Raw genomic sequence first — 23,242 nt, forward strand, 5'->3', positions numbered from 1 at the left:
ACATGGAATATGAGACTGTGCATCCAAAATCTTTTGAATTACGCAGTGTACGGGATTTTAAACCACACAATCCAGCCATGCATCAGGAGCACTGTGGTGTTCAATCCTAGCCACAAGATTTTAATTGCAGCACAACATTTATCTTTTAGCTTTATTTCTTTATCTTCCTAACTTATACTATGAAGAATTATAATGTAGAACTTCTAGCTTTTCTCCTTATTTCTCTGTGTTTGTACCTAATCTATTTTAGTAAATAAGATTTGTACTTAGGTAGGTGGTATCATGTGTGATCACAATGTGCGTATTATACTGTATTCCTGTATTTTGTACTTGAGTATATGTGACAATAAAATCGAATTCTAACAATGGATATGAGACACTAAACCATGAGAAGTGATTCACAGGAATGTTTAGATTACAGAGTTATAATTTATGAGGAGTTGAGCATCATAATGAAAAACATTCATAAAGGTAAAGTCGCCACTGAACAGCAGGACTGCTCTCTCATAAGACAGAGATAGACAGATAACTGATGATGTTTTAACGTAAGGGTGACCCATCTCAGATAAGGAGAGGAGTTGAGAAGAGGGGGGGCTTCACAAACCAGCTGTCCAGCCTACTGAGCTGACTGACCCCCTTGGAAAATCTTTATAGTGTGCTCTGTAGATAAAAAAAGATGGGTTGTGCATGTGCCTGTAATATTTTGTATGCTGCTGAGAGGACCATGTGCTTCAGAGATAATTACAATAGCAGCTACTGAAACGGTTCTCAATGATTATCTGTAAGGACTAGCAAATAAATGAGTGGACAAGTGCTTTGATTACTCTCAGCAAACCACTACATACCTCTTCAACCACATTCCCCGAGAATATTTCTGTGTAGCTTGGATGAATGTATTTATCCCTCCAATCCTGCAAAACATAAAACTGTGATAGTCTGGAGGTTACAGTAAAAGATGGAGCCAGCCCATGGCTTTGAAGAGGCAGAGTTACACAGCAGACAAAATGAGTGTGCATCTGCAAAGTGGCGCCAATACACTTTCAGGTCAGTCAGATCTGCCATGCAACACCACAGTTTATTATACAGGCAGGTGATCTGGATCACAGTATTGGTACAGTGCAGAAGGCCATTCAGCCCATGGAGCCAGTGCTGGATCTGCCTTTCTCCCATATCCCTATACACCAAATAACCATCTAGTGCCTCTATTGAACCTGTCACCACACATTTCCAGGCATTAGAAATAATTACTCGCCGTGACAAGAAGAATTTTCTCACTTCATCCTTGCTTCATTTGCAATTAATTTAACTTTATACTCTCCTGTTCCTTATACAAGTGGGGACAATTTCTCCACATCTACTCTAACCAGCCCGCTCCTGACTCGAAAACCCAACCTGCTCGCAGCTTTGCCAGTCATGCCCAGGTATCAAGAATGAAGGAAACCATTTCTTGGGGTGGAGGGATTAATTTGGGACTTGGGTGGTACTAGTTTTCTTTGTGGGCATGAAGTATCTATGCTCTCCCTCTACACCATCACACCCTCCCAAAATAAGAATGAGAAACAGTTCTTTCTAACTTCTTTTGGACCTGACCCTGAAGCATCGGAAGCTGAAGGGTGACCTTACAGAGGTTTATAAAATCATAAGGGCATAGAAGTCCTTTCCCCAGGGTGGGGGAGTCCAAAACTAGAAGGCATAGGTTGAAAGTGAGAGGGGAGAGATTTAAAAGGGAACTAAGGGGCAACTGTTTCACGCAGAGGGTGGTATGTGTATGGAATGAGCTGCCAGAGGAAGTGGTACAATTATAGCATTTACAAGGTATTTGGGTGGGCATATGAATAGGAAGGGTTGAGAGAGATATGGGCCAAATGCTTGCAAATAAGACTAGATTGATTTTGGATATCTGGTTGTCATGAACACGTTGGAGTCCATGCTTCTGTTTGTGCTGTCCAGACTTCTGTGGAGTCCAAAGAGCCTGTTTCTGTGCTGTACATCTCGATGACTCATGTCTGCAGGGATCTCACAGCACCTTTCTTGCCCACATTTACAGTCTGAACTCAATTATAACATCTGGATTCCCCATGTGCATTACGAAACATTGTTTGGAAGCCTGTGGTTCCGTGGTAGAGCCACTACCTCTGGGCTGAAAGTTCCAAATCCCACCTATCACAGAGGTGTGTCTGACATGTCCAGCAGGTTGATTTTAAAAAAATGAGAGAACGTAGGATCCAGTCCCTGCTTAGGAAACACATCAGAAACCTCAAGAATAGGAGCAGGAATAGGCCATTCAGCCCTTCAAGCCTGCTTCACCATTCAATATGATCAGGTGGACTGTAGCAGTTCAAGAAGGCAAGCTCACCACCACCTTCTCAAGGGCAACTAGGGGTGCACAATAAATGACGCTCCAGCCAGCAACACCCATATTCCACAAAAGATTTTTTAAAAATGGTTGATCATTGAACTCCACCCCTCTTTCTGCTTCCCCATTCCCTTTAATTGCTTTAACTCCAAAAAGTATACCTAACTCTTTCCTGAAAGCAATTAATGCTTTGGCCTCAACAGCTTCCTATGGCAGAGAGTTCCACTGGCTCATCACTCTCTGGGTGAACATTATGTGGAGGAGCCGGTGTTGGACTGGGGTGGACAAAGTTAAAAATCACACAACACTAGGTTATAGCTCAACAGGTTTCATTGGAAGTACACTACTAGCTTTTGGAGCGACGCTCCTTCATCAGGTAAGTAGTGGGGCAGGATCATAAGACACAGAATTTATAGCAAAAGCAATCTAGGTTTGTTCAACATATCACTTTAATTGCACAACACTGTGATCTTTTGCTAAAAACTCTGCCTCCCTGATGAAGGAGCAGCGCTCTGAAAGCTAGTACGTCCAAATAAATCTATTGGACTATAACCTGGTGTTATGTGATTTTTATCTATGGGTGAAGACATTTCTCCCCATCTCAATCCTTAGAATTTGACCCCTGAATCTTGACACCCTGTTCATTGGGAATATCCTTCCTGGATTTACCTTGTCTCGTACTCTTAGAATTTGACAGATTTCCATGAGATCCCTCCTCATTCTTTGAAACTCACAGATGACTATTGGTGAGGAGAAAGTGTCATCTGGGTGTCTCCAGGACACAGACATTTGAATTATTCACATTCCACAATTCTCTATGTGAGGTGGATAAGGTACCCATAGCGTCAAAATGCATTTAATGTTTCCCTTTTGATATGCACAACACTTCCAGTTATATAAATGCAAGTCAGTGTTTTGCATTAGAAACATATTTCCCAAAGGATTTAATATTGGTCTCAAAACATGCATGGAAATAAAATATAATGTGTGGCATGAAACTAGAGTATTTTAAAATGAATTGCTTCTCACAATTTCACAATTTTTCTCTCCCAGCAAGACCCCATAGGGCAGCGAATTAATTGGTTGTGGATCCCACAAATTTTAACATTACAGCTTCTTATCGGGTCTTCCCATTCTCTCATTATTAAGACATCTTTCCTCTCTGTTCCTTACTCCCTCAAAGGCTGATTAAATGCAGTGCATCAAACCAAGACTGTTTCTATTAAAAAGTGATTACTGTAAATTACAACCGGTACCACAAAAAAAGAGAGAGAAGTAAAGAAATATTTTCCTAAAATGAAGGGCAAGTTCATGACATGGACAAGTTATAGTCGAAATAAACCACTTCACACATTTTTCTCACATTGCCTCTGCATGTTTTGCACATCACTTTAAATCTATTCCCTCTTGTTCTTTTTTAGCAGCAGGAACAGCTCCTTCCTATCTATTCTATCCAGCCCACTCATGATTTTGAAAGTCTCTATCAAATCTCCTCTCAGTCTCCTCTCTCCAAGGAGAACAATCCCAATTTATTCAATCTGCTTTCATCACTGAAGATTCTCATTCCCAAAACCATTCTTGCAAATTGATTCTGCACTCTCACCAATACAATCACATCTTTCCTACAATGCGGCACTCCTACAACTATACAGAATCCTCCGAGCTCCAAAACTCTCAAAAATGCCTTGTAGGAATTCAATATCACCGAACATGTTCTTATACTCTATTCCCCCATGAATAAAATTGACAACACTCTACACTTTATTAACTGGTCTCTCCACCTGTCTTGTTACCTTCGATGATCTGTGCACAGAGACATTCAGGTCCCTCTGCTCCTGCTCCCCCTTTAGAATTGCATCCCTTTTTAATTGTGTTTAAATGTTCTTCCGACCAAAGTGCATCACCTCACAGTTTAAGTCACACAGAGTCAGAGATGTACAGCACAGAAACAGACCCTTTGGTTCAACTTGTCCATGCTGACCAGATTCCTAAATTAATCAAGTTCCATTTGCCAGCATTTGGTCCATATCTTTTAAATTTCTTCGTATTCACGTACCCATCCAGGTGCCTTTTCAATGTTATAATAGTACCAACCACCAACACTTCCTCTAGCAGCTCATTCCATACACGCACCACCCTCTGCATGAGAAAAGTTGCTCCTCAAGTCCCCTGCAGCTCTTTTCCCTCTCATCTTCAATCCCTGCCCTCCAGTTTCGGACTCCCCTACCATGGGAAAAAGAACTTGTCTCTTCACCCTATCCATGCCCCTCATGATTTTATAAACCTCCATAAGTTCATCCCTCAGCCTCCGATGCTCCAGGGAATACAGCCCCAGCCTGTTCAGCCTCTTCCTCTAGCTCAAACCCTCCAATCCTGACAACATCCTTGTAAATCTTTTCTGAACCCTCCCAAGTTTCACAACATCATCCCTATGGCTCTCTGCAATGAACCTCATCTGCTACCCTTCTGTCCACTCCACCAACTTGTCGATGTCCTTGTGGAATTCTACACTGTCTGCTTCTCAGTTTTTAATTGTTTCACATTCAGTACCAACTGCAAACTTGGAAATTGTCCCATGCGCACAAAGATCCAGATCATTAACAAGAGGGATCTCCCTCGGGAACTCCACTGATGCCTCCCAGCAGCCCGGAAAATGTTGATTGACCATCACTCTCTTTCCTATCAGGGAGTCAATGTCTCCAGATAGCTACCATACTGTTGATACCATGACCTATATATATCCTTAGGATTCTGTTGTGTGACATTGCGTATGTGTTCTACGCCATATTTAAAATTGTAGACATCAGGCAAGGAGCCCAAGTTTCCAAAGTTCCCCTCAGAAATATCCTTTAATAGTTTGTCAGAAGCTCAGTGATCAAAAATCTTACAACACATTACAGCTGTGTCTACTTTCAAATGAGTCCTGCCCCTATGCCAACGTCTTGCAATTTTCTGCCCTTTACGTGTTTATTCAATTTTCTTTTGAAACCGTCTATTGAGTCTGCTTTCACTACACTTCCAAGCAGTACATTCTAGATGATAAGAATGTGCAACATAAAAGAAATCTTCCCTTGCTTATTTTGTCAATTGCCTTAAATCAGCTTCCCTTGTGTAATGCACATGTTAAAATTATTTTCTCTTTTCACAACGACAATTACCGGATTCTATTTCATTAAAAAATGTAACTACGGTCAGCACATTACCCATTGACTTTCATCTACTGGATGATGATCATTGCAGTGAATGTTTCTCTTGTTTGTTCTGAAAGCTTAGCTGTTAACATGATGCACGCTTCCCTTTCATTTTGTCACCACCTTATCCCTTTCATTCAGATTGCAGCATTTATTTAAGTATATAAAATTTACAATAGTCAACAAAAAACCCCACTGAACCATAAAACACGTCTCACACTGTACCATAAATATCATTAGATTACAGCAAAGCAAATGTCTTTTAGTCAGCTGATCAGAAAAACAGGAGCGAAAAGTATGTTGAGCAACGAGTAAAATACAGATTTTATTTGCATACTAAACCTTGATTCTTAAATGCTCCTATCCTATAGATACTGGCAATGAGCATGATTCTGCAATATGATATTTACGACTTTTCGTAATACAAGAGATGTGCATTCTAGATCTCAATGTGTCTGTATAGCAAAAGATAAAATAAATTCACCGAACTATTGCTTAGTCTGTCACACATAATACTGTGGATAAACAGCCTGGAGAATTATTGCGAATGACAAAACATCCATTATCATTGATCATTCCTACCTTAGGAAAGTATAAGGCACCAAAGGAATCTAATCTCATAGCAATCTCAATTTCTTCAGAAAACTGTCATTACACGATGCAGGAAGATTCCACAATTGCAACAAGATTTTTAAACAGTAAATAAGCAACTACCCAAGCCACGATTTAAGGTAAACAGTTGTGTTTTGGAACTTTGATCAAAAAGGACTACTGCAAGGCATTAATGTACCTTTCACTGTAAATTGTTCAGGCTCTGTTCCCAATGATTAATACAGAATGTATCAAGCTTACTTACTGTCTTATTACACATGATATAGGATATATAGAGGTAATGTTTGTAACACACAGATGTCATTTTGTAATTTTGACTGTAATATCATCTCACATTACTGAAAAAAATTACATCTTCACACTTATGGAAATTTTGACTTTGAAGTTTATTTTTCCACAGTTTTAGGATAGGAGGTAGCACATTTAAAACCAGAGATGAGGAGAAATCCATCCCTCAAAGGGCTGTAACTCTGTGCAATTCACTACCTTAGAGTGCAGTGGATCCAGGACATTAAGTAAATTTAAGACGAAAATGAACGTATTTTTAATTAGTAATGAGTTGGAGGGTTATGGAGAGCGTGCAGGAAAATGGAGTCGAGGCCGAGATAAGTTGAGGGGCTGAAGAGCCTACTCCTGCTCTGAGTTCTTATATATATTTACAGTAAAGCATAGTTGGTTAATGGAGGAAAAGTAAGCATGGATATTAACAAAGAGTTACATGAAAAACATCACTTAACAATGGGCTTAAATATGTGCATTTCAAACTGGTCAACAAATTGCTGATACTCACCAATGGGTTGGAAAATATTTCCCACAGATCGCCGTGCACATGTGAGGCATTGTAATTTTCAGTTGAAAGGAGCCGTCCAAATTCATGCAGATTAGTAACATACATGAAAATGCCCTGTATATTAAAATTATAAAAATTACTACTTGAAATTACTGTAAAGACAAACACATACATAAACAAGCCTTGGCGTGATTGCTTGAATCAATGTTTTCTAAATTATTCGTTTCTGGGCCATGGATGTCTCAGTATTTATTGCCCACTCCTAATTGCCCAGACATCTTTTGAGAGTTAACCACATTGATTGTGCGTCTGGAGTCACATGGAGGCCATATCGAGTAAGGTCAGATTTCTTCCTTAAAGGACATTAGTGAGCCAGATGGACAATGGCCATCTTTAGACTCTTTATTCTAGATTTTTACAGAATTCAAATTGCACAGTCTGTCATGGTGCGCCCATAGGACGTTACCTGGTTCTCATTCCTGCCCAAAACATCGATTCTCCTGTTCCTCGGATGCTGCCTGATCTGCTGTGTTTTTCCAGCACCACCCTCTCGACTCTCTGGGTTAATAGGCTCATGGTGACAATACTGTTCTGCCATTGTCACCTCATTTCACATAAATTTCTCCCAATTTATTAAGTTGGCGATCACCTTCTGTGCAAACAGATGCATCATATAGCTCTGTCTCAATGCGAGTGTCTCACGGGAAAGATTCCTTTTATTTTCTAATCATTTCCCAGACAACTTAACTTTTTGCAAGTTTGATCAACAGAATTCTGAGAAGAGACTGCAGTCACACTCTGACATGACCATCTGCCAAGGTTGCATTACAAGCCACTTCTCGGGCGGGGGGGGGGGCGGGAATGGGGGGGAATGATGTAGACCAGGTAAGACATTAAGATATTTGGTCTTTTATTAAGAACTCCATTACATCAAACCTCACAATCGATGGAGTAATGTTTAAGAAAAGGCTGGTGCTTGCTGAGAATGCCCAGCCAGTATTTCGCTCCAAATATTATTTAATGCATAGGAAATAATTATTTGTGCACTCGGTGTAATTTCATGTAAAACGAACTCTGAACATTTGAGGGAACTAGTTTCTGGGGTATTGCCTTTATACAGAAAACTCCTGTTCGAATACTTGGAAATAAACAACGTTACTTAACTTGTTTTAAAACAATTCTAAAAAGTAACAGTGGCACAATAATTAGACAAGGAAATAAAGCTCAGGTGTAATTCGTAATTCATTTTTAAAAGTGGCTACGTTATGAACTTTTGAATGGTCTTTTTGCCACAAAAAACAGAAGCCAAGTGTAAACTAAAACAACCATATTACAAACACCTTAAGAGCAACTTAAACCAGATAAATATTTTTTTAAAAATTGATATCTTTCTTAAAAGCAAGATGAAAATATTAAAATCTAAAAGCACAGAGAATCCAGAATATCCCATTACATTAAAAACTGTTATACATATCTTTTGTCTGCACATACATTCAATTTATTTCATCTGGATAACAAATTAATACAACTTTCACCCACCTGCACAGCAGGAGATTGCAGGGTTAAATTTCAGATGCGGTTTGTTTCGACCTGCCTGTTTCTGTTGGGTAAACTTCCCAGGGTAGACATCCCATAACTGACATAGTCGCACTTTCTATCCACGGACTGTACAACATTGTTGACAGTTGTTATTTTATTTCTCAGAGTCTTATTCCTCTGAGTAGAAGGGTACTGCAGATGACAAGACTCTGAAGTGGATGAAAATAAGCAGCTTCCATCCCACTGTCATTTTGGGAATGAAAGAATCGAGGGGGGTAATATTGACCTCAATTCCATAAAAGAAGATCAAAGTCACCTTTTCAGTAGTGGTCAGGCAACGTCTGACACATTTACAATGATTCAGTTGATGGCCATTAAATCCAGCACACCTCATTCTTACCTGCATGCTGTTGACTTTACGTCCATTCAATCAAACTCTGGGCAGAGTGGGGGAGCAGAAATCACAAATGAAATTGAAATGCAATATCTAATTACAAAGATGAGATCATTTCCAAAACCCAGGTGTTGCACATTTTTTTGGCATGATGCAAGGTTCCAGAGAACTCTTTGCATTCTTCATGAGAGAAAAATAATCAAAAGGAGAAGCATGTTAATACTACATGGTCAACAGTTCAATATCCTACCCACATAAAGCACAGTTTGCACTGATCTCAGCTGCAGATGATTGTATCAATTTGCTTTATATCCAAATGCAATATCTGTCACAGGAAGCACCAGAATATCAACAAATTGTAAACATAAAATAACATATTTCACCAATTCGCTGGTTTATTTTTTGCAACACTTCATTTGATAACAACAATAAATTTAATGAAACTGTGCACTAAATAGGTAGCATATAACCAAACCAGTTTTTGATTCAATGTTATGCTATGGAGATTCAACAATAATGATTAAAAAGGCATATAAACATTAGCAGCAGGGAACATGGGGGATGGGGGTATTTTTTGTTGAATCACTCATATTTGCAAATGTTTCTGAAAATAAATATCGTTTAGTGTATTGTTTGACACGACTGTGATGTAAAACCTTATTCACAACTGCATGCAGGACATAATAGTGAGGTTCCCTTTCAACAAATGATACCCTTCATTTTCTGGTTTTCAGTAAATCAATGTTTTTTTTCCTCCTGGAAACCTCCAATTAATTGGAAAAATAACAGCTATACAAGGCATTCTTATAATGAGACAGTAGTGTTGCTCTGCAACCTCACACTATAGAAAATCACACTATGGAAAACCGCCACAGAAAATTACGCTGTAGAGGATTGCTGTATCCGTTCACATTATCCAAACAGCATCCACAATTCGTCAATCACGTTACAGTCCATTCGCATTGACGAAAAGCATGTTACAGCAGAACAACCTGTATTAGAGTTCTGCGATGTGACTATCCCTGTTATTTAATGGGATTCCAGATTCGTAAACTTTAGAATTGGTAAATTTGAGACTTGAAACATTAGCTTGCTTTCTCGACATGGATTCTATCTGACATGCTCCAGCAATTTGTTTTCAGTACATGTTCCAGCATCTGCAGTAATTAGCTCCTAAATAATTTAGTATCTGTGATCCTAGTTTCCTCATTATATATCATTTACAATGGGAAGCAGCAATAAACAAATTTGACAAGACATCCCTGGTTAACCAGTATCTTCAGGACAAGTGTGAAACAATAAGTTTTTAAATTTGCCAAACTGTTTCTAATGTAGAGGTCAAATTTACACGCAAAAGGCAAATTTAAAATAGCTTATATTAAAATGTTGGTGCTCTTTATAATCAAAACTCTACTTCCAGATTCACGAGGCAATTGAGTTTGCACACACAGCTGTGATACAGCTGTATTATCATCCACATGCCAGACGATTACACATTTACAAAATAAATAAGGTAGCACAGCATTTCCTATTTCAAATCCAACACAGATTTAGAATGGTTTACTGTGGAAATGTGCTTTTCATGCCTGTGAGATAAACCCAAATATTTATCTAAAGCTTTCCTACTCATATGATTTTCAAAAAATAAGATAAGCAGTAATATTCTTACTGTTCTATATTCTGTAACCTCCAGGGAACCAGTTTTGAAGTATTCAGATTCTGTCTTGTTTATCGAATAAGAGACAATATCCAAGTGTTCTCCATAATCTTCATTATTCTCAATAATATGCATATTATCTCAGTTTGCTTCAGCCCTCTTTTACAATCTCCAATGAGAAAGCAGCATAGGACTCTGGAGTTCCTAAAATGCTTCAGAATCTTCCTTATCAGATTCACAGTATCAAAAAGGTCCGTCTGATGGAAATCAGTTCCAACATTCCAGAATATTCTTCCTTTCATCTTCACTGCAATAAAACTCGAGAAGCTTGACACCAGCCAGGACAAAGCAGCTCATCTGACACCTGAAAACGGCCAGGTTTTCCACCATGAATCTAATATGCATCATCTACAGCAGAAGCCCACCAAACCTTGCCACCTAAAAGGGAAGGACAGGAACCAGGTGGGAATACCAAAAAGGGTCACTGATCCTCCACCATTACATGGATTTAAGCCTTGTGTACCCCAGGTCTCCCAGGGAATTAAAAGATAAAGGCATCAAGAGGGAAAGGAAAGGTGAAACCAGTCTTGATTGGAGTGGACAGCAGAGTAGATGCCAAGGTACAATCGAGTTCTCCTTTTTTTTCCAATGTTTTTATGTAACCACAATCAAGTTTTCCCTGAAGCAGACATTCTCCTCAATTGATGTTTATCCTCATCCTTTCACTATGACTGGATCAAAATCCTTGAAGTCCGAGCCAGCAGAAGTATTTTTAGCACGTATATCACAATTGTTCAAGGAGATTGTTCTCTGACATCCTTTTCCAAAGCCACAATGGATGAGTAACAAACACCGGCTCGCCAACACCCATATTCCAAGAGTGAGGGTCTGAAGAAAGGTATTTCTCAAGGATAGACACTCTCTCAATAACACCAGTTATGCAATTTTTCATCATATAAAGAATTATTCCATAATGCTCCACTGTGCATCAAGGTCATTCCCTTAATGACTGACCAGATTTCAAGGCTCTTCAGTGTATATTCTACTTACTACACACACTCATACACACAAACAAATACACATGCGCACACAAACAAGACAACTTAGCTTCTCTGATTATTAAAACTTGACATAAAGGGATAAAAGCTTTCTAAAAAAGACATTTGATCTCTCACAAAAGAAGCCAACTCCTCCTAACTTGGATTTTTGCTCGAGTCAGTTTGGTAAAACAGTTATCCTATTGAAATGATATCCTTATCCTCTGAGCTCGTCAAACCAATTCTTCAAGCAATAAACGGAACGAATATTTCATGAGAAAAATTACGATAAGCAATGGACAACAGACAGGATATATATACACACACAAGTACAGAATTTAAACAAATGCTTAACACAACTAGAAAAATATCTAGTTGGAAAAATCAAAATTACGAAGCATTTTTAGAAAAAAAACGTAGAAACAAACATAAACCTTTGGGGGCTTGAACATATGGAAACTTTCCGGAGTAGGGGAGCGAGTTTTCTTTTCTATTTTCTAAAACAAAGGAGAAGCACTGGGTAAGATTCATCATCTTGTTTACACAAAACCAGGAACACGTCTGAGAAGGTAGACAAGAGCAGGCACCAGAGAGCCAGTAAAGAGCACGAGTCGCCAATAAAGCTGTGTCTGGCTCACATCCAACAGGCAATTGCATAACAAAGCTACAGAAAACAAGTGAAAGACAACAACCCGCTTATCCAACATTGACATGAGACAGAACCACAGCCCAGCCCCTTCGACTGATCATTACAATATTAACTCAGTTGGTTAGTGATGCAGGAGCATGGTTAATGGTGGTCAATTCAGGCAGAGAGGGGTTAATAAAAGGTAGTGCAGTGCAACACCAGCCACGTGATCCAATTGATTCAGGAACATGGTGCAAACGAACAATACAAAAAACAATCACTTCCAGTTGTGGGGTCAAAACCGAGAAGGCAAAAGATAAATTGGCAAACAGGTGACCAAAGAGATGACAAATATATCAAGTAGAGACAGGAACATCATGCCTCTTAAGGAACAGCATGTGCACATGGAGCCAGTGCCACGTCAAGGAGAGTACAATACTTGCCAACTCTCTGATTTGAGGTCAGTTGGTTTTTCGCCTACTTATTTGTTTATGAATAGAAATGGTGAAAACTGCATATTTTGGTTCTAATTTAAGCAATTATAAAACAGCTACAGTAAAAGTTAAAAAAAAACTGTCACAGTTATTGCCTACTTAGCCAGTAGAAAACATGGATTAAAAAAAAGAGAGAACTGTCCTTAAAGCAAAACTTTGATAACTTTCTTACAGAAAACTCAGGACTTTGAACACATTAGCTCCTTTGTAACACACAAAAACAGAAGTTGCTGGAGAGACTCAGCACGTCTGATAACGTCTGTAGAGAAAACAGAGTAAACATTTTGATTTCAGAAACCCTTCCTCAGAATCTGCTCAGTTTCTGCAGCACTTTCTGTTTCTGTGTGTTTTAGATATTGAGCATCTGCAATACCTTCTTTTATATTCACTGGCATTGAATATTACAATCAACCCCCTATTTCTGAATGAGGCAACTGCCTGAAATAATTAATTGGGATGCAAATGTAAACTCTCAGACCAATGAACTAAAAATAATCTTAAAGTTATTTTGTTTCCTTAAAGAAAATTTACTTGCATTTATTCACCATTCACAATGGTGTAGAGCCCCTAATTGACTGACTCAAATAGGAAAGTTGGCAAGTTTTACAAGAAAGAATGATTCTTTATCACTTTTAAAATGTAGAAACAATATAACAATAATAAGCAAATTACAACATTTAAAAATAAATTATTCAGCAGGCCTTTTTACAATACCACTTCATAATATTAAGAACAGTTTTGAAATTTTATTTTCATATGATAGTTAGGTAGGTCACATGCAATTTTGATACAAGTGATCCCCTCAGTGAAACATGCAGTATGAGGCTTATTCAAGAATAATTAAAGAGCCCATTTCACTGAGTGGTTATTTACCTTACTTACATTGCTGCAATTGACAATCAAAATTATTGTAGCAAATTATCAATAAGGTTAAATTACTAATTTAGTTAAGATATTTAAGCAGTGTGCTTTAGTTGATTTTATAAGGAGAGTTTCACTTATGAATCATTTATAATATTGTTATAATTGGATAAGTCTATTTGAGATAGAATCTCTGACAAAAGACTTACCAAGATGAATACTATAAAAAACATTCTTGCAAAAATAGAACACACCCAACCTCTTACCTGTTCCCTGATATTTCTGCAAAGTGACATATCAGAATCCATCATGTCCTGGTTAAAATAATTTTTCTCTTTTAAATCTGTTCTCAAGGCAGTTCCTTTGACAAGGTACACGTGTGCTATGTAGGGAACGTTCCAGATACCCCTACAAGGAACATCACAAGGAAATGCAAGTATGTTATTACCTTTTTAACGCAAATATCCTAAAGTCATACATACATACAGAAAAACAGTACAGGTCGTTCTGCTATAACGGTGTATCATTAATGCAAATTTGCTATCATATGATTGTCTAATTGGGGACACTGTTTCTAAATTGTGAACTTTTAAAATGTGTATTGGTTATAACATGATTCCGGCTCCACTAGTGCTGTTATTACATGATTTTCTTATAGCATGGGATTGCATGAACACAGAAGTACAGTGTTACAGTAGAACCAACTGTACGCTTAAATTTACAAATGGTCTTAAAACACAAAGCCATTTGACCAAAATGTTCCATTATAAGAATTGTACATATCCTAATTAAAAGGAAAATGTATACTGTAATGTATGTGTATGTCTGCAGTAGTTTATACATGCTTTTTTTTTCCTCATTCATTGGGAATGTGTGTCAGTGGTTGGGTCAGAATTTTTTGCCCATCCGTACAAAGCATACCCATGCTGTGAAGTGTGCTGCATTATGAATGGATACTCTGAGGATTGCTGGCACCAGAATAAACTTGTAACAATAGCACTACATGTCTGTTGCTTGGAAGCTCAGACGTATTTTCTATCTGTTTATGTGTCAACATTAAACCACACAACTTTTCTTTAAACACAGAAATAAAGTCAGTAATCAGTAGGTCAGGCAGTGTCTGTGGAGAGAGAAACACTGAGTTAACATTGCAGTTTGACTAAACAATTTGGTTTGACATGTATTAAGTGAATATAGAAGGAGCAGGGAGAGGGAGGTGGTGTGTGGGGTAGTGTGGAAAGTCAGATAGTTTAAATTATAAAAAGGGGTGGTAGAAAAAGACAAAGGAGATGATAATAGCAAAATAAAAAACCAAGCCATTTAAATAGAAAGACAAAATCACTGCAATAATTTCCTCCCCCACCTCCTCGTTTTAGCTACATTGACACCACAAGATACATGCAACTTGAAACATTTAAGATAATCAGAGGGTTAGATCGGGTGGACAATGAGAGCCTTTTTCCGAAGATGGTGTTGGATAGCACGAGGAGGCATAGGTTCAAATTGAGGGATGATAGATACAGGACAGATGTCAGAGGTAGTTTCTTTACTCAGAGAATGGTAGGGGTGTAGAATGCACTGCCTGCAACAGTAGTAGACTCACCAACTTTACAGGCATTTAAATGGTCACTGGATAAACATATGGATGAGAATGGAATAGTGTGGGTTAGATGGGCTTCAGATTGGTTTCACAAGGTGACACAACATTGTTCTATGTTCTGCCAACATTGATATAGCAACTAGCTAAATCAGGCTCAAACTCCTGACATGGTAGTCCTGATAATGCATCCAACTAAAAACATAAAACAAACACAAAAGCAGACAAAAAAAAAACAGAGACAGACCAGTTTATGATCAGAAATCATTGAACTTGCTGCTGCATCTGGAAGGCTATAAAATGCCCACTTGAAAGATGAGGTGAAGCTCAATGGGTCAATGAACTGCACCTCACCCACAATTAGGCACTTCACAAATTCTGCACTCAACACAGAGTTCAACAATCCCAGATGGTAATCTCTGCTGCTTTGTTCCTATGGTTTTTGGTTTCAGTGACAGTCGTTAGCATTGGTACTGTTTTTACCATTTATACCAGATGCTACATGACCTGCTGAGCATTTCCAGTATTTACTGCTTTGGCTCAGATTTCTAACATTTGCAATACCTTCCTTTTATGATAAAATCATTATCTTGTGCTACATGATGGCGACAAGAATATAGCATCATAAAAATTGAAAGAGTTTTGAAATTATTACTTTATTTGGGAGAAGCAACAAACGTTATCCTACATGTGTCTTTTGAATCGAGTATCAACACACACTGAGGATTCAGTTGCACAGACTCCTCGGCAGACTGCCTGTAGAGGGGAAGTGATGGCTTCGTGATACTATCACTAGATTTTTAATCCAGAGACTCAGGTAATGTTCTGGAGACCCAGGTTCTAATTTCTGCTCTGGCAGGATTTATGAAGATTGTGAAACCACCATCAGAAAAAAAAAAACACATCTGGCTCACACATGCCCTTTAGGGAAGGAAATTGCCACCCTTACCTAGACGGGACTCCACAGCAATGGGAGTGGCATGGTGGCTCGGTGGTTAGCACTGTTGCTTCACAACGACAGGGACCTGGGTTCGAATCTACCCTCGGGCGACTGTGTGGAGTTACCCCTTGTCTGCGTGGACCTCCCCTCTGCGGTCCGGTTTCCTCCCACAATCCAAAGATGTACAGGGAAGGTGGATTGGCTGGGGAAAATGTAGGGTTACAGAGATACTGTAGGGAATGGGTCGCTCTTTGGAGAGTTAGTGTGGACTCAATGGGCCGAATGGCCTGCTTGCACACTGTAGGGATTCTGTGGCAGACTCTTAACTGCCCTCTGGGAAATTAGGAATGGACTAAAAGTGCCAGCCTGGTCTGTCACACCCATATCCTTGAAGGAATATAAAACGTTCCAGATCTGACCATCACACCTTGTGTTATGAGACGTTAAGCTGCTGTGGCTATTATCTCTGTAAGGCAAGACCTACTGCTGAGACATCTAGAGAATTTCTCATCTCGAATCACTTGATGCAGTTCAAGTGTTGAAGTCTGACAAGGAAATCATCAGGATCAAGGTCGGATTCACCTCCCCCTGCTACAACTTCAGAGATATTCACTCTTACGCTTTCTTTATATTACTCCCACTCTCTATATCAACAGCTGATCATGATTAACACTACAGACAACTCTCAGGAAAGAGTAAGGACTGCAGACGCTGGAGAGTCAGAGTCAAAAAGAGTGGTGCTGGAAAAGCACAGCCGGCCAGGCAGCATCTGAGGAGCAGAGTCAACATTTTGGGCATAAGCCCTTCATCAGGAATGGGGTGTGGGGTGGGGTTGAGAGGCAAGGTAGCTGGGAAGGCGATAGGTGGATGAGAGTGGGGGGTAATTTTGATAGGTTGGTAGGGAGGATGGAGTAGATAGACGGGATGGAGGATGGACAAATAGGACAGTTCAACAAGGCAGTGCCAAGTTGGAGGGTTTGATCGGAGGGGGAAAATTTGGAAAGTAGTGAAGTCGGCATTGATGCCGTGTGGTTGAAAGGTCTCAAGGCAGAAGATGAGGAGTCCATCCTTCAGGCGTCTGGTGGCTAGGATTTGCTGGTGGAGGTGGCCCAGGACTTGCATGTCCTTGGGGTAGTGGGAAGGGGAGTTGAAGTTGTCAACCACAGGGTGATGGGGTTGTTTGGTGCGTGTGCCCTAGAGATGTTCCCTGAACAGCTCCGCGGGTTGGTATTTGGTCAGCTCAATTGGTTGGACAGCTGGTATGTGATGTAGAGCGACACTGACAGCATGGGTTCTGCTCCTGCACTAGTGGAGGTTATCATGAAGGAATCATCTTCTCAACCTCTCCCCACACCTGAGGTGTGGTAACCCTCAGGTCAAAACACCACCCATTGTTTCTCCCCAAGGAGAGAGGAGCCCTTGGGTTCTCCTGCAACTTTATCTTTAGACAATCCTTCGTACAGAATGACAGTGAATACAACTCACATTCTACTTCCTTCGACAATGTCAACATAATCCTCAGAGCGGGCATAGTAACCATCGGGACTCAGAGCACCCCAGAAGTTGGACCACAGTTTTTTATGCTGGGTGACCATTGGTGCGATTATCCTCCTGTTGGACAAGAGACAAGTTATGACTCAGCAAAAAAAAACTTTGCAATGAATTTAATGATAAATTTGACACATGCCAACATTTTAAGAAATTGATTTTTCTTTCTTGCAGAACTATTCATTCTCTTTGTGAATGGAAAAGCTTTAAGTGCTAGTTTAACTACCGTCCGTCAAAATAAATCCACAGAAATTCCCTTCAAATTAGTAGAGACACAATTGGCAGAAGGAGCAGCAAAACTGTAGGCTGAAGCTCAAGGTTAGCTGTGAGGTGAAGGCACGTATTCCTGACTGTGTCTCAAATGGAGTCTTCCCCAAGAGTGCAGAGGGAAGGTGTCCTTCTGACTACAGTGTGGCTCTGATGATGAGGTGAGTAGGAAAGGCAAGGACTATGTTACCGCTCTAGTGAACAAGTTACTTTCAGCTCGATGAAAAGTTAGTGTTTTCAATGGTTTTGTAACTTTGTTCCTTTGACAGGAAGTTGGTCTTCCGGTTTCACTTCAAGAGGGTTGCTGTAAACCTAGCACTGAGGTGTCTGCTGAGGAGAAAGTGAGCACTGCAGATGCTGGAGATCAGAGTCAAGAATGTGGTGCTGGAAAAGCACAGCAGGTCAGGCAGCATCCGAGAAGGAGAATCGACATTTCAGGCATATAGCCTTCAGTCCATCATTCCTGACGAAGGGCCTTTGCCTGAAATATCGATTCTCCTGCTCCTTGGATGCTGCCTGACTTGCTGTGCTTTTCTCGTACCACACACTCGACAGAGGTGTCTGTGCCATGGAAAACTGAGCAAACAGCTTTGGAATTTTTTTTTAAAAAAGTAGACAACTGAAGCATAAGTGGGTGGAGTCAGACTCACATAGACCCAGGGTTTAAAGTTATGCTTACAGTTGTTGAAGTTGGGGTTATGGATTTGAAGCTGCTAGATACAGCTCTCTCTCTCTCTCTCTCTCTGCTGCTGCAAATAACTTGAATTTTCTCATTGCTGCTAGATTCTGTGTGCCTTCTCCTGGACTGGATGATATAGCAAGTGAGAGATCTCTGTTTTGCTGAGTTTGCCTTTGCCTGTGTTTATCAATCAAATCATATCTTGAACACAGTACCTTACACTTTCCTTTGAACAAGACAAAAGTTTGGGTCTATGCTATCTCCATGATGTTTTGAGGAGATTGATCTGGTACATAACAATTTGAATTGCTATCTTTAATGGAAATCTAATTCTAATTTTAAATCCCAACACTACTGCATGATAACCTTCCACTCTGGTCTGTTTTAAACTTCAACCCTACACTCCTGGGCTCTGCTTGCCCCCTACACTGAGCTCCCTTTCCTCTTCTGAAATATCAGCAGCCATATCATCAAACCAAAAGATAAAGCAGCAGAATTAGGTCATTTGACCCATCAAGTCTGCTCTGCCATTTGATCATGGCTGATAGCATTACCTTCAATTCTGTCCTGGAAACAAATCATCGTTCCCTTGTTGTCGCTGAGTCTAATTCCTGGAACTCTAATCCTAACAGGACCATGGGGGGACCTTTTACCCCAAATGCTGCAATTGTTCAAGAAGTCAGCTCAGCACCACCTTCTCCAGGAAACTTAGGAATAGGCATGAGCCAGCAATGCTCACTTCCCATGAATGGATCGTTGAAATAGAATTCCTGCTATCTAATTGAAAACAACTCTCTAAGCCAGGGTACGTCCAAGAACTTTAGGCCAATCAATGGAATGGAGTAGCTGAGTGAGTGAAGGAAAGGGGAGAAGGAGCTGCAGCAATGCAAATGAAGAGAGATCTGAGCAGATTCTGGGAGCAGATTTCCAAAGGACATTTGCTAAAGTGCCACATCAAAAGTTAATTCTGAAAATACAAGCTTATGGTTTAGTGGATAACATTTCAACCTAGATGGAAGATTGGCTGATTGGCAGAAAACAGAGTGTACATAAATGGATCTTTATCCGAGTGGTAGGAATGTGATTAGTGGGATTCATAGACAACACGAAGATGTGTAGGAAAGCCTGTGGTGAAAAGGACATGAGGAGTTTGGAGATAGATATCTGCATGTGATAGGGCAAAAGATCTGGCAGATAGAGTACAACGTGAGAAAATTTGAAGTCGTCCATTTTGGCAGGAAGAATAAAAAAAGCAAAGCATTACTTGAATAATGAATAACCGTGGAATCTAGGTGTTTAATGTATGAGCCACAAGAGGTTAGTTTGTGGGTGCAGCAAGTAATGAGATGCTATTCTACGTTATTAGAGAAAATGAATGGAAAAGCAAAGATATTATGCTTTAGTTATACAGGGCATTAGTGAGACCACATCACAAACACTGTCTTCAGTTTTGGTTTCCTTATTTAAGGAAGCTTGCAAATAGATTGGAGGTGGCCTAAAGAAGATTTCCCAAGCTGACACTGGCAATGAATGGGCTGACTTATGAGGATAGAAAGCGTTGCCTCTGAAGATGGTGAAGGTGGGGGTCACTGAATATTTTAAACGTGAAATTAGATGGTAACTTGTTGGCAATATGGTCAAAGATTACTGGAGGGAGATGGGAATGTGAAGTTCAAACCACACACCGATCAGATGTGACCTTTTTGAAAGACAGAGCAAGCTCAAAAGGGCCGAATGGGCTACATCTGCTCCTGTGTTGTATGTATGGTGAGCAGTGTCAGGAGATTGAGGGAGAGCAACAGCAGTAGGTGTCTGAGACTGTTTGGACATGTATGCTGAGTCAATGGTAACATTTCCAATGGAGTTCAACGATCGTGGGTTCAAGTCCCACTCAAAATACTTGAGCACTTCAGATGCGGTAGCTCTTGGGTGCAGTTGTGAGGGTGTTTCCTCATGTTGAAGGACTGTCTTTTGAGTGAGATTCTAATCTGACATTCCATCTGCTGAGGGACTCTCAACAAATGTGCAAGATCCCATGGTCCTAGTTAAAAGCTTAACAAGGCAACTGCCCAACGTCCTTGCCCGGACTTAATCCATTAACTAAAAGCTACTAAAATAGTTTTCCCTGGTTATTTAGCTCTGCTGATTGTGGGTGCTTTCTCTGTACTAATTGCAACACCTGGAAACAAGAAAGGTGATAAATAGTTTGGGATTGGCATGCTTAAGGAACTCATTCACCTTCAAGCTGAAGGCCTTCCATATAATCCATGACTTGCACCAAGTTTTTGCCCCTGCCAATATTTCTTTGGCTCCTAATCCACTGCTTTCCTGTGTCTGTTGTGAAGTAACATGGGACATTTGTTGACATCAAAGGTGATATATAAATGTATCTCCTATTGGAACATTAACACATTGGTGAGCTTGCATGATCTCAATGGGCTGAATGGCTGTAAGTGACTTCTAAGACTTTTTATTTTCAACTTTGGTGTGATTTATGAAGGCAAAGAATTAATGAAATCTGCATTCATTTCTTATTTGGTTCCATAATATGACAGATACATGGATCAGATTACCACTCACTGACTTTGGTCAAATGACCATTTATACTTCACAGAAACCCTGATGATATTGACTTTGAGTGACTAATTCAAAACATCCCAGGTACAAGGCAATATAGTGCTCCCCATTCAAGATCCCAATATTCTGCTTGTAATTTTATGAGTGCTTTTAAATACAAGTTTATTGTACCTCAGGTGGTGCAAATTAAATCAATGCTTAAAATGCCAAGTTGATCTCCTAAAGCTTTTTTCAAATGTTCATTGCATTTTAGTGGAGTGATTAGTTTAATTAAAAGACACATCTCTTACCTTGCATGTACAACTGCAATTTAATGCATTCCCTATTCAATCTGCAATCACACCTATTGCTGTGCCCTGATTCTGATCTACTTAATTATCCAGAGGTTAGCACTTTAGACTGATGGAGCTGCACATTTGAATAAGTCGAGCCAAACTGGTAATAGCTTTCTGCAGTTCAGACATCTGGGGAACATCCACTGAAGCGCTGACGCTTAATTAATTCAACAAAGCTACAATAGCAGCAAGTGGAACCCAAAGTGCTTGGTCTCCACAGGGTGGAGCAGGAAGATGTGTTTTAAATGTTGAAGTAACATGGTTTTAGCTTAGATTACTTACAGTGTGGAAACAGGCCCTTCGGCCCAACAAGTCCACACCAACCCGCCGAAGCACAACCCACCCATACCCCTACATTTACCCCTTACCTAACACTACGGGCAATTTAGCATGGCCAATTCACCTGACCCGCACATCTTTGGACTGTGTGAGGAAACCGGAGCACCCGGAGGAAACCCACACAGACACGGGGAGAATGTGCAAACTCCACACAGTCAGTCACCTGAGTCGGGAAATGAACCCGGGTCACAGGCGCTGTGAGACAGCAGTGCTAACCACTGTGCCACCATGCCGCCCATAGAAGATTTCTGCAGATGGAGAATGCATTTCACTGAAAATAGTTCCTTAGATTTTCTTCCTGCTTCTTTGATCAGGGATGAAAACAAAAATGTTTACACTAGTTAAATTGGGTCGAAGTTAAGCTAGAGTTATTTTCTGCCAAAATAGTTGGAAAAAGTAAATAGCTACAGGTTACACAAACATGTATAAATAGTCTGGAAAGTGAGCCATCAGAAAGGGGAATTAACAAAACAAAACGGAAGTTTGTTTCAACAGGGCTTTCGGGAATAGAACCCAGGAAGAACATAGCGACAAGAATTCAGTCCCACAAATCTGTTCTGCTGCTCTATGTACCCCAATCATCTGTGTGCATATTAATTTCCTATTCTTTGAGGTGGTGGTGATGGCCTAGTGGTATTGTCACTAGACTGGTAATCTAAAGATCCAGGTAATGTTCTGGGGACCCATGGTTCGAATCCCACCATGGCAGATGCTGGAACTTTATTTCAATGTAAATCTGGAATTAATGATAACCATGAATTGATTGTTATAAAAACCCAACTGGTTCACTATTGTCCTTTAGGGGACATGTGACTCCAAACCCAATGTGGTTGACTTTTAACTGCCCTCTCGACAGATTAAGGATTGGCGATAAATGCTGGCCTAGCCAGTGATGCTTTCATCATGATACGGAATAATTTTTTTTAAAAAAACCCCTCTTTTGCAAAAATCCATTGACTTCCACCTGGATCTGCCACTCCCCATTCTTTGAAAAAAGTGCTTTCTGACTCTCTTCCCGTCCGAGGTTATGCACTGCCTCACTCTAGATTCCTCAATGAGAGAAAATAGTTTATTTTCATCATAATTGCTGAAACCTACAAATTTTAAACAGCGCTGTTAGGTCGTCCAGCAACAATGTCAATCCAAATCCCTTTGTTCTTTCACTGCTGCTTGTCTCTTACCTATTCTGAGGTGTCTTTCCAACGCTAACCCGAATGATCTCCCACTTCCCCACGACAGGAACATCGCCTCCTATTGTTTCTCCCCCACCCCAATTTAGTTTGTGAATATCATTTTGCATCTTGCTGCTGCCTCCTGATTTTATGTAACGTGTAAACTCAGTGTAAAGAACGTATTCGCTATACAAAGCAAAATGCCGGAGAACAGCAACGCCTTGACGGA

At 40.0% G+C, this 23,242-nt stretch overlaps 1 protein-coding gene across 2 annotated transcripts in view; it reads right to left on the bottom strand.

Moving 5' to 3' along the window:
• plod2 (procollagen-lysine, 2-oxoglutarate 5-dioxygenase 2) overlaps positions 1–23,242 on the bottom strand; it is a 170,094-nt gene that overhangs the window by 14,670 nt on the left and 132,182 nt on the right. The window contains exons 12-16 of one of the 2 annotated variants that reach the window (XM_060834528.1): positions 17,582–17,707; positions 13,826–13,967; positions 12,011–12,073; positions 6,950–7,063; positions 846–911 (exon numbers count right to left, since the gene is read on the bottom strand). In XM_060834528.1, the coding sequence (XP_060690511.1) occupies positions 846–911; positions 6,950–7,063; positions 12,011–12,073; positions 13,826–13,967; positions 17,582–17,707 (511 nt within the window). The remainder of the gene's footprint in view (positions 1–845; positions 912–6,949; positions 7,064–12,010; positions 12,074–13,825; positions 13,968–17,581; positions 17,708–23,242) is intronic. The other variant, XM_060834529.1, reaches the window with a different exon arrangement.

Source organism: Hemiscyllium ocellatum, chromosome 13 (genome assembly GCF_020745735.1).
Source record: "Hemiscyllium ocellatum isolate sHemOce1 chromosome 13, sHemOce1.pat.X.cur, whole genome shotgun sequence".
NCBI classification, from domain to species: domain Eukaryota; kingdom Metazoa; phylum Chordata; class Chondrichthyes; order Orectolobiformes; family Hemiscylliidae; genus Hemiscyllium; species Hemiscyllium ocellatum.